The 11720-nt window shown below is 40.6% G+C and overlaps 1 protein-coding gene across 1 annotated transcript in view; it reads left to right on the top strand.

The window, feature by feature from the left end:
• MMP2 (matrix metallopeptidase 2 (gelatinase A, 72kDa gelatinase, 72kDa type IV collagenase)) overlaps window positions 1-7028 on the top strand; it is a 33023-nt gene extending 25995 nt beyond the window's left edge. The window contains exons 11-13 of the mRNA XM_010157580.1: window positions 968-1127; window positions 4587-4696; window positions 6012-7028. Of these exons, the coding sequence (XP_010155882.1) occupies window positions 968-1127; window positions 4587-4696; window positions 6012-6115 (374 nt within the window). The 3' untranslated portion in view covers window positions 6116-7028. The remainder of the gene's footprint in view (window positions 1-967; window positions 1128-4586; window positions 4697-6011) is intronic.
• Window positions 7029-11720: the final 4692 nt, after the last annotated feature.

Below are 11720 nucleotides of genomic sequence, written 5' to 3' on the forward strand. Positions count from 1 at the left end.
GGGGGAAGCTTAAAACCATTTTATTTCAGCCAAGCCAAAGCACTTTAAATATTGCATATACTATAAATAATCCTATTACATCTACACCTCTCTTCTTCGCTTTCTGATGTCCAGGAAAATTTAACTAATGTTGCTTTTTACAAAATCAATCAGTAAGAACTACCACAAAAGGCTGCTTTGAAAGTTACCTGCAACCGAACTATTTTAAAAAACTTATTACTGAGTCCCACCCTTTGCTCCTGACGGGTGAAATAGTAACTCCTCAGGAACTCAAATGCTACACTTTACACTTGTCTCATATTAATACTTTCTTCCCCACTAGCACAGAATCAAAGAAATGTCCTTTCATGAATGAATCTTTCTATGACATTCAGTGAATGCTTTCAGTGAGCATATTTACTAAGTAAATTATAATTTCCTGTAAAGAATGCAGAATACTAGTGCATCTTCCACTAGTACATATTTGGAGTCATTAAAAAATGTCATACGACAAAAGGCAACAGAAACAGGAATCCTGGGCAAAAAATTCCTGTTAATCACTCAACAAAATCACTCAACAAAATAGACGAAGGCTGAGCATGAGCTTCTGCATGTGACCTTCAGGTGCACATGCCTTGTTTCAGACCACCTCCATCACACAAAAGATTACCAGTATTAAATATTTCACATAACCCTAACTGTACTGAGACAGTGACGGCCGCAAAGATGAGACAGCTAAGAAGAGAGGGAGCAAGAGCTCACTGAGGTGATGTCTTTTGCTGAAGGGCAAGCAGCATTTGAGAGGCAAAAGCAGAAACTGTAATCACAGTCCACATGCACTCTAGTGCTTCACAGATGGCAGATGTTAGAAAGACTAATAGTACAGTTAGTGCAATAAAAAGCCCCATAACAAAGCATAAAAAGAAGAAATATTCCTCTGTATCTGATTAATAAAGTGTCTGTTTGCTTTGCTTTCTCCCCTGCTTAGGAAATGAGTACTGGGTTTACTCAGCCAGTAACTTGGATAGGGGCTATCCAAAGAAACTCACCAGCCTGGGACTACCCCCTGACGTGCAACGTGTTGATGCAGTTTTTAACTGGGGCAGAAACAAGAAGACATACATTTTTGCTGGAGACAGATACTGGAAGTAAGACGCATTGAAGTGGCGGTGGTATGTTGTTAGCCGAGCTGTGCCTCCAGGGCTAAGTGCACACTGAGGTTCAGGAGGCAGGAACTAAGCACAAGGGATTCACCCCTTGAGAGTACAGAATGAGGGCTGCCAGCCAGCGCTGACAGCAGTGCTGGGTGAGGATGCTGAACCAGGGAGTATGGCTAGGAAGGTGCTTCAGTGCAGCAGCAGGAAACTAGCAGCTTGCAATGGAAGAGGGTATTTGGGAGTCTGTCAGACTGATCCCCACTAACACCCCATCCCTCAAGCCCCGTGTACCAGCAACTCCCCCACGCCAGCTGCAGGCTCTTAAGAGGGACAAGCTGTCCCTGCTGTCAGCTCACAGCTTCTGGGAGAAAACTCTGAAAGCAATTCCTAAACATATGGGCTGATGTCTAATCACTTGAAGCCAAAGGCTGACCAGACTGCCTCCACAATCCTTTCACTACGCCATCAGGTGCGGAGGTGCTGGATGTAAAAGAAACAGCAGTATGACTAGAAAAGCATGCTGGGGATGACTGCAAATCCTCTCAGCAGCCCATGTACCAGGCCCTAACACGTTTACTCTACTAATAGAGCTGGCACCACGGAGATCTGAAAAAAATACAAGAAGTGTATCTGTTAGTGCTTTGGGAAAAATCTTAGTTTCAATTTTGACAGTCTCTACAATCCTTCTCGTGTTTCCAGTCCGTGTTTAGAGCAGCTTTTGTTGCAAAGAACGCCACAAATGTGGTATTCCACAAATACCTACAATTATGTGTAACTGTGTATTTACACTATGGTTTCTGTTGGAAAGACTGTATCAAACACAAAATACGATGCAACATAGGCAGCCAAACCCAGGTGACCTGCTACCATGCTCTGTTCAGGGAGGAATATCTTTAAAATGCCTCAAGTCTATTAATATGCAAGAAATAAATATCCTACATGGCACCTGATGAAGAGACTACTAATTGTATTGAACAGAATTCCATCTTCATAGCTGGCAGGAAGATTTGTCACCAAAAAATCATCTTAAGGCAGACAGACGTCAGTGCTTTGCGACACTGTGTGAGTTACCTCTGTGCTGCCTGTCAGAATGGCATGAGAACAAAATGAACACACTAACTCCTGCTTTCACCATCAGAGGTCTGTTCCAGGAACAGGACTTGAAGTCGGGAATGCAGACATTCAACAACAGGCTGAAAGTTGAACCTTTCATTAACCAACAATTTAGAGGAAAGTTAAACATCAGAAACACCCACCAGAAACCTAAAAGATTCTCCAGGCTGTAACAGTCCACTCTGAGTGATGCTATACATAAAGTATCGAAGGAGGTGTCAGTATAATTTGGTCCATTTTATGTGAACATTAATTTCATGTTATGATCAAACTGGATGAGTGTCTTTTTTATATCCTAATGGTTGCAGATTCCTGTAAGTAAATAAAATATCCTTTCACAATTGCCACATGATCATAACTTTCAATTACAGAGAGGACAGTACTCTTCTCCATTATCTCAAGGAAAAAAAAAAAAGTAAAAGCTAAAATATGTTATTCATTTTTTTAATGTCATATTATAGAGACAATCTTAAACATTTGCAGGCAGTCCTAGTACAGCCATCTGCAATACTTCAGATTCCTACCAAAACCTACAGACTATGAGTTAGCAAAGCTGCTTGTCTCCTCTGTACCAACCATTGTTTCCATTAACTGTACTCCAGGCCAAGTAATTCATCACTCTAATCACAGACAGTATTTCTCTCAAAGTATCTTATCAATTGCAGTCACTGCAGAATGCATAATTTACTGTTAAGAAATCAAAAACAGCTTAAGCAATTTCTGTCTGTGTAAGAAGAACACAAGCAGTTGAAGAATACTTCAGAAAAAAATGCACGTTTAACACAGACACTATAGCCCTTCAGTAGGTGGCTGTTTTGCTTTGTACAAGGGCTCTGTCACATGGAATCAAAATAGTTACATACCCTACTCCTTCCTGTGCCATTATCACACTTACTTTAAATGGATTTTTTGGAAGCCTTCTCCTCTCCCTCCTTCCAGCCCCAAGCTATTTTAGTGTTGTTATAACAAGATTGTTAAGCAAAGTGAAGTTTTGTGGGGGAGAGGAAGAGGAGCTGGCTCAGATTCCACAGCTGAAGTTTTAAAGCTACCCAGCAAGCTGCTAGATTTTCTTTAAATACCCAAGGAAAAAATAGTAAGTAGTTGAAATTAATCACTTAAATTGATTTTGACCAACTTGCTGCTCATTTGCCTTGGACATTGGACATAACCCAAGTAGTTCCATACAGCAATAGGGGAAAGGTGACATGCATATGTACAGATATGGATAAATAGAAACCAAGAACATGAATGCTTCCCTCCCTGCAGTACTAGTCAAAGACAACCTCTCTGAAGCCCACTGCTCCTGAAAAGGTGCTTCTGGGGTCACTGAGGCCTCACACTGGAAGCCTGGTTCCATCTATATCCCGTGTCCCTGCTCCCCAGGACATTTCCACTACTCCTGCTCAGCACTGACTCCCATCTATAAGTCAGAAGAATGGGGAAACCAGGCCTCAGTCTTGCTCCTTCCATCTTCACTCCCAAGGAACTTGCATCCTTGGACATTTATTCTTTATATATGGAAAGGAAGATCCTGGATTACTTGTTCGTGGGGGTGTAAAACTGGCTCTGCATAAATCTCTCTTTGCATACTACGGTGGACACACAGAGAGTAGATGAGACAACTGACCACCTGCAGATTGGATACAGGCAGATCCACTACTTCTGAAGGACGCTGCAAACTAGATCAAGCTTCCATGGAGTTAGGTGGATTTACATCAGCTGAGATTTTCCTCTTTGAAGCACAGACTGTGAAAGCCATTGTGGTTTTGGTTTGGGTCTGTCCCTCCCCCCTCCCAAAAAAAAAAAAGAGAAAAGCATATATTTTTAACTTGGCATTTATCTGTTCATCATCACTGAAAGAGAGACAGGACTGAGTGAAATAATAGGGTTTTCTAATTAAATGCTAGGGAAAGTAATCAGTGATTTGATAGCAATCCATCAATTACATGGACTACCAGCATATTCAAATAAGATTTTGGAAAGACAGCCATTTCACATTAAAATCTATCTCCAGATGTTGGCTGCTGCCTGAAAAAAGTTACCTTTCCTGGAATTGTGTTTGGAATTTTAAAGCCACACTTCTGCAAAGGGTTTTACTCAGAAAATGTATTTTCAATTCAGCAAGAACTGCATTTCCAAAATGAAAGATGTACAGTTTTACACAGCTCTTGAGTCAGGGAGTAATTATAATAAAATAGAAACAATGTTACAATCTCAGTTATTTTATTTCTTTTTGATTGGTTCATATAGTCACATTTTCTGAGGCCTCCCTGAAAAATCATGTTAAATTTTAACATTAAACAGACTTTTGTAATGCAGGGATATAATTTTCTTCAGGTACGATGAAGAAAAGAAGAAAATGGAGCTTGCATCCCCTAAATTCATTGCTGACTCTTGGAATGGAGTTCCAGATAACCTCGATGCTGTCCTGGGTCTTGGTGACAGTGGTAAGCTGTAATTCTGACCTAAGTCACTCTCAGGCTCTCATATTTGTCTGCTGTGAAACTTTCTGGTGACTTTAATTTCTTGTGGTAGGAGCTGAAATCCCATTCAATTTTGCAAACTACTGGTTCAAACTTTTGTCTCTATTTTCCCATTAAATATCAGCTGATAAATTACTAATCACAGGTTAAATTCTTAAAAATCAAACATTTAGGGAATATAACCTCTCTCAAATATTTTTATCCAAGCAAATAATGATAAGAACAGCTATGCTAATTTCCCTTTTCATGAAGCTTGTTGCAGTCTGCTACTACTTTTTATCATTTATTACTTATTCCTTGCTGCTGAACAGTTTGTGAAACAAGACAAGAAACAGCTCTTAGTAGCATCACACCCCTTTCTTTCCTTGCCTTTTTCCCCCCTTTTCCTTTTTTTTTTTTTTTAAGGCTATATAACATCTTGTTTAAGTGTCTTGAAGCATCTTATGTCTTTCCACTGCTGTGTTGAACGGGTCTAGAAACCTGCTATACACGTCAGGCAGGACAGGGAGGAAAGCAATCCGTGATGCAGTGACTTTTATGTCAAGGTGTCCCTGCAGCTCAGAGCTGGGTTCATGCTGGTTTTCCAATTTTGGCATGGGGAAAATCAGCTCTGTGTAAATTCTCTTTCTAGTTTGAGACAGAGACTGAAGTGACTCCTGCCACCCCATGCCTGGTGCACAAGGTGTCCGAACACCAGAAGGCATGACTGGGTGAGTCCCTATGGCTCGGAAATTTCCCAGCTTCCTGGCTCCATATGTTCCTCAGTACCAGCATGCAGTCACGGCACCATTTCAGCACCATCCTGCTCTAGCACAGCCCGAACTCAGTATGATACGCTCCTTGATTACAGGCACAAACAGGTTGTACTTTGCCCCTTCTTTTAACCTATCAGCTGCAGCTGAGAGCCTGGCCCATGGCTTTAAGCGGCCTCATATTTTGCACAGATATACATAAATGTCTGGAAGTACTGCTGATACCACATCAGTCTCGACTTGGTTACATTTTCAATATCTATTTTGCCAGCAACTATTTCTTCCCAGAAAATTCTGGCTCACAAAATGGTCACCTGACTTCAGGCTCCACTTAACAAGACCTCTCTTCTCCAGGATGGGCATGTTTATGTGGTTTTAAATTTTTAATTTTCCTTTACTGTGTATAAATACTTTGGGAAATAATTCTTACAGTTCATTTAGCTTTATGAAATCAAATAGACAAAAAGCCTTTGATCAAGAATTATGTGCTCCATAATCTGAGTATGCTTTTTTATTTACCTTCACAGGTTACACCTACTTTTTCAAAGATCAGTACTACCTACAAATGGAAGACAAGAGTTTGAAGATTGTTAAAATTGGCAAGATAAGTTCTGACTGGTTGGGTTGCTGAACTCCATGAGATATTAATAACCAAATATTTACTTTTTTGTTATATGCCTTATCTGTAATTAGAAATAGATCTGAATGTTAATTACTGGACCAGTCTGGTACTGGCACCAAAACCTTAAGTACCAGTACTGTACACATCAAATAATTTAAGAGTGTGTGCCTCCTCAGTATACAAAAGATGTTTACATCTATATTCTGGTACAATTTTTCAGTTTTCAAGCTAGTCATAGTAATGCTAGTAAACAGAACATCCATCATTCTTTATTCCCTGGTGCTTAAACAAAGCATTGAAGCCATTGGAGACTGGATCACACCCCTGTGCTATATTCATCCCAAATAGGCTCAAATGAGATGTACCAGCAGTGCACTTTGATTTTTATTTTTTTTAAATACAACTCTGTTATAAATAGATGGTTTGTCTTGATGTTTTTTCACCCTTCTGCGAGTTTGATCATTACTTCCATTTATTTACCTAGTAATACAGAAAGACTGTCAAAGGCACAGGTTGCCTCAGGATTTGATTTGTGTTGAAGCATGATGGAATCATGGCAAGAAACTGTGTTAAAGTATTGTTTTAAAGTACTTTTTATTTTAATACCTTAGTTAAATTTAGCAATTTGCTTCATGCACTTTGTTACTACTATATAACTTGTTTATATGGATGGAATGACTCAGATGTTTGAAGTCAATGCGTTATACATAAAAGTCAAGTATTATTGTTTAACTTGTTTTATTTTTCTGTTCTTTATAATATGAGGGGTTTGTTCGGTTAGGTTTTTTGCTTATGCACTGGGCAACAGAAAATGTTCTTTTCACAATCTGATGGAATTTTTCTCATTAAAAAACTGAAACAGAAAAGAATGTCCCACACATGATGTGCCAACGATACAAATAAAATCAAATTACACTGTCAACACTTCTCACGGCCAGGCTTCCTTGTATCTTTGAAATCAGAAATTCAGTGAAATACCTGTCAAAGGAAAGACAATATTCCTCGAGTCTATAGCTGCATACTGGACTTGTTTAGAATCCTAGGTTACATCTTAAAAATAACAGAGAAAGTAAGCGTAACAATTTACATTGAAGAGGTGATAGGGTCCCACGCCTGTGCAAAACCCACTGCCTTCTCAGAACAGTTTATGTGCCTGTCTATTATCCACGCTCTTTCTCCCCATCAGCAGGCTACCTCAGCACAACCAGGACAGGAGGAGTCAGCATGTACACAGTGGTATATGTATCCTATAGGGAAGGTAACTTGAGAAAACAGAGACGTCAAAATGTAAGTGAGATCAGACACCATTTGACCATGGATCTTGCCCAGCATCATGAACATGAAACACGTTGTGAAACTCTGTGGACTGCATCATGCAAGTGGTCAACCTAGATCCTTCTCAACACTTCCCCAACAAATACCTGAACCAATGACCAACTGACTTCTTATGTCCTCTACAATCTCATGCCTATACTTAGTGCTTTCCTGTTCTAAGCAGAGGTTTTTACTATGGTATTCTGAAAATACACCACTTCTGAAGTGGCTGCATCTGCCAAATCATCTTTCCATTGCACACTATCCTGATAAAACTCACTTTGGGAAGCTTTTGATTACTACAGACAATTCTCACCGAGATGAAGCAGTACTATTTTCACCTCTGTCCAAAGAGAAGATGTCTGTCTCCTCCTGAGCATCCTCATTCTCTCCAGAAATCATTAATTGCCTTCCTGATTAGTCCTGCACCAGAGTCAACAAAATAAGGCACAAAACAAAGTAGTTGTAATTGCACCATGTTAGTGTTCCAGTTTTTACAGACACTTGGCAATCTTCTCAGGACTTCAGGATCTATTGAGCAATCACAGGGATGTATGGTCTGTGCTGACCATAAACAACTTCCTGTACTAGTGTTGAAAATATTCTGTAGCTTTAATGACTGCCACAAGTTCCTTTGGATGTTGTAATAATTTCTCCCTAGGCAACTTAGGTTTTTACTGTTTTAAGCATCCTCAACAACCATCCCCTCAAGATTCTTTATGTTCTTGTGTCAATACTGCCCCAAACTGCATGCTCTAGCATCTGTATTCAGTATGCAAAAGGATTTTGCAACATAGATAGACCGGAGGACCATTTGCAATGGGCCTTTTCAGCTCTGAACTTGCTAAATCATTTCTACTGATGACTGAAATAGTTTCCTTTTCATCTACAGCTTACGTATAAGTTTTGCAACATTAGCAAATCTACCAGTTTACCTTCTGTAATAATAACACCCTAATCCTACAAAACTCTGGACATCTGGTGGGTTTAAGGAGTTCTGCTCGGCTTCTGGTTTTGTTTTTCTTGTGTAAATCCATTCTCCAATGACTACATTACTGGCAGAAAAAAGAGAAATACATTTTCTACCCTTACACTGACTCACACTTCTTGGGGTTCAGCCTCAGACTGGCAACCTTAGGCTTATCACAGGTCAGTGGTAAACACATCTGTTTCTGTCTGTGAACTGTAACCATTTGCCAGCTTATCACCCACATATATCGATGAGCTGGAGGAGTATACTGACCCTTCTCACTAACCTTTCACATTTGACCTGTGAAATGCCAAAAGTCACAAAATGGGTCCTGAAACAACCTGCTTCACTTCCAGGGTATCACCTTGTCATGATAATAGAAAAGAAACTTATAAGTTACTTTCAGGCATTTTCTGCAGTTAGGGATGCTTTCCCTTCTCCTGTGGCTAAAACTCAAGAAACTGTACATTTCCAATGATTTTGTCCTCCTTCCTTCCTGTTCATAATGAGGTAACCATGAGGTGGAAACTCATTGCCTAAGCAGCACTGGAGCTCTGCCTATACCTGGCCATGTACCATGCTGATCTGTCCCACTGACTTACTTCCCTGTTTGATTTTGGATCTCCCCAACCCTATGGACTTTTCTGGTGATCCCTGGACTCTTGGCTGAACCAGATCACCCTCCCCAGGTCTGCTCTTTTCACCTTTCTTGGGCACTGTGCATGTGTGTCCTTGACAGCGAGGCCACTGCTCTTGCTTTCCTGCCCTTAACATGTTTCTCCTAAGACATTTTCAGAACTGAATCAAGACTTTTATCTACCTTCTTCAAGAAGAAGAAACAAAGGCCAAAAGCGTAAGTGTTTATCTTAAAGCTATCTAAAACCCAGCACAAAACTCTACCAAACCCTTACTTAACTTGTTCTACAGGTCTATGAAACCGATGTCAGGGTCATTTAGGACGTTTTGGTGTCAGGGCAGAGTTGCACACATGCTGCACAGGGGCTTGCTGCAACATGAGTAGTGCTCAGACACACTTGCTCCCTGAGCAGAAGGAAATTTTCTACCCGTTATGAGCAGGACAGGCTGTATACACCCAGCAGGGCAGTTCCAGACCAATGGAGCAAAGGGCAGTGCTTTAGTAACAATACATAAAAGGCAGCCAAGGCTATAATGAAATGCCACAGTTCAAATACCTAACAGACATTGCAGCCTAAACTGTGAATCATGCCTAACAGCTTGCGTCTCACTAACACTCTGTATTTGTTAAAAATACATTTTCTTCCTGCTATTTTGTCATGATTTTACAAAGCAGTAGTTACGCATAAATTTAAGCAACTGACTAACTGTGCTGTTCTTTAAATCAGGAGGAAGTAGGTCCTTTGGGCCCATTTTGGACAAATTATTTCTATTTACAAACCCAGACATGCATGTTTTTAACAGCAAAACCCAAGCAAATAAATATTCTTCTGCTTTTGGAAGAGATGAAGCCAACAAATGAGCAGGCACTGGGCTCTCTGGGATCACTGCAAATGCAGAGATTTATACCTGTGAGGGAAAAAAAACTGTTCCAGACTGGTTATTTAAAACGCTCACAAGTATAAAGTTATGTCAATGTAGGGAACTGTAGTAAGAACAAAAACATAAAACCAGAAGAAACCCCACAAAACAGCAAGGAAACCAACAACTCTGAGACTCTGAGAGAGAAACCAGAGTCAGGCAGAACTGGAGGCATCTCAAAAGCTGCCAGCAAGGTTTCTGCATACCGAGCCTGTCAGTCACATGCTTGAAATACATCTCCCTCCGGTGTGGCCTTTTACAACAGAAGCTGGAGCAAAACAGCATGTTGTGGTAAATTGTCCAGTTCTGGCATTTACACTTGCACACAAACAGCCATGATTTCACACACAACTAGCCAGGAAGCTGGGTACATGGTTTCCCCCCACCCCGACTGCAACAGCAAGTCTTTACCTGAAGAAATAAATGGGGTCAAATTTTCCAGGTTTATGATATTTAGTATAAACAAAACAATTTGACAGCATTCATTCATTCTCATCATTACATTAAAAATGGGGGTGTTTTATAAGATCTCCAATTAATTTTTTCTTAATTGAGACAAATATCAAGAAACCCTGTCATTATCCCAGAATTCTTTAATCTAGTGGAGAAACGCCATGAACCATTGCCTAGAAAATAACAGAATCTGAAAAAATGCACATTTTGTTAGTGGTAAAAACAATAAACCTGTATACCAGGCTAACAAGAGAAGTGAGAGGCCTTTTTGTTGTTGTTTTATTTGTTTGATTGAGGGTTATGTCTTCAGATCAAGACTCCCTGCCTTTTTTATTATCTTTTCTCAGACTATCTTTCACTCAAACAGATTATTTCTGGTGTTAGTAAAGCATATTTTGGAAAAATATTTCAGTTGGAAGGGAGCTACAGTGATCACCTAGTCTGACTGCCTGAATGCCAATTGACCTTAACCTGCTTAGGACACCACACCAGTTCTTCCCTTCTCCATAAAATATTCTGAGCAAAGGACAATACGGTGTGATAAAAGTGCAAGTATTCAGCCTGCACAGGGGTTCTTCCTTGGTAGCACTACTGGAGATAACAGTCAAGAGTTTCAAAGTAATCAGTAGTTTTTATTGCTCAAATTATAAGTAACTTCTCCATAGCTGCAGTAGCTGAATGAGTGACCATTAACAGCTTCTACCAACACATCATAGCAGCTTCTACCAACACCGCCAGGTTGGTCAGCCTAACCAGGGTTGGGAGGGCTGTATCCGCGCTGCCTGCCGATACAATCTCTGGCTCATTCTTTCACCTCTTTTTGCAAATCCCCAAACTCCTAGTTCAGCTAAATCTAAAGTTCAGCTTCAGCCAGCTTCACCACCATGTGCATGCTCAGACTCCACCAGACAACCAACGAGCTCCTTTGAGAAAGGGAGAGAAGAATACAGGGCCTCAGGCCACTACAGCTCTGCATTTCCCCTGCTAGCCCTGCTGCAGACTCTGCACAAGAGGGTGGCAAAACAGAAAATGGTTGAACCTCCAGCGGTCTGTTACTGCCCAGTGCTTTCCCCTGGGACTTCCCAGAACTACTCCCAAGTGACTCACTTTGCTGGTAAGAATTGGCCGTCACTGCCAAAATGAACTTAAATTTTAAGAGCATAATTGCTTTAATTTACACTAGCCTGGAGCTTGGCAGTCTGTCTCTTGAGCTATTTGGAGGTGTTCTCCCCTTATCATAGAATCACAGAATGGTTTGGGTTGGAAGGGACCTTAAAGACCATCCAGTTCCAAGCCCCCTGCCATGGGCAGGGACCCCTT

The sequence above is a fragment of the Eurypyga helias genome, unplaced genomic scaffold, assembly GCF_000690775.1.
Source record: "Eurypyga helias isolate BGI_N326 unplaced genomic scaffold, ASM69077v1 scaffold12650, whole genome shotgun sequence".
Lineage (NCBI taxonomy): Eukaryota > Metazoa > Chordata > Aves > Eurypygiformes > Eurypygidae > Eurypyga > Eurypyga helias.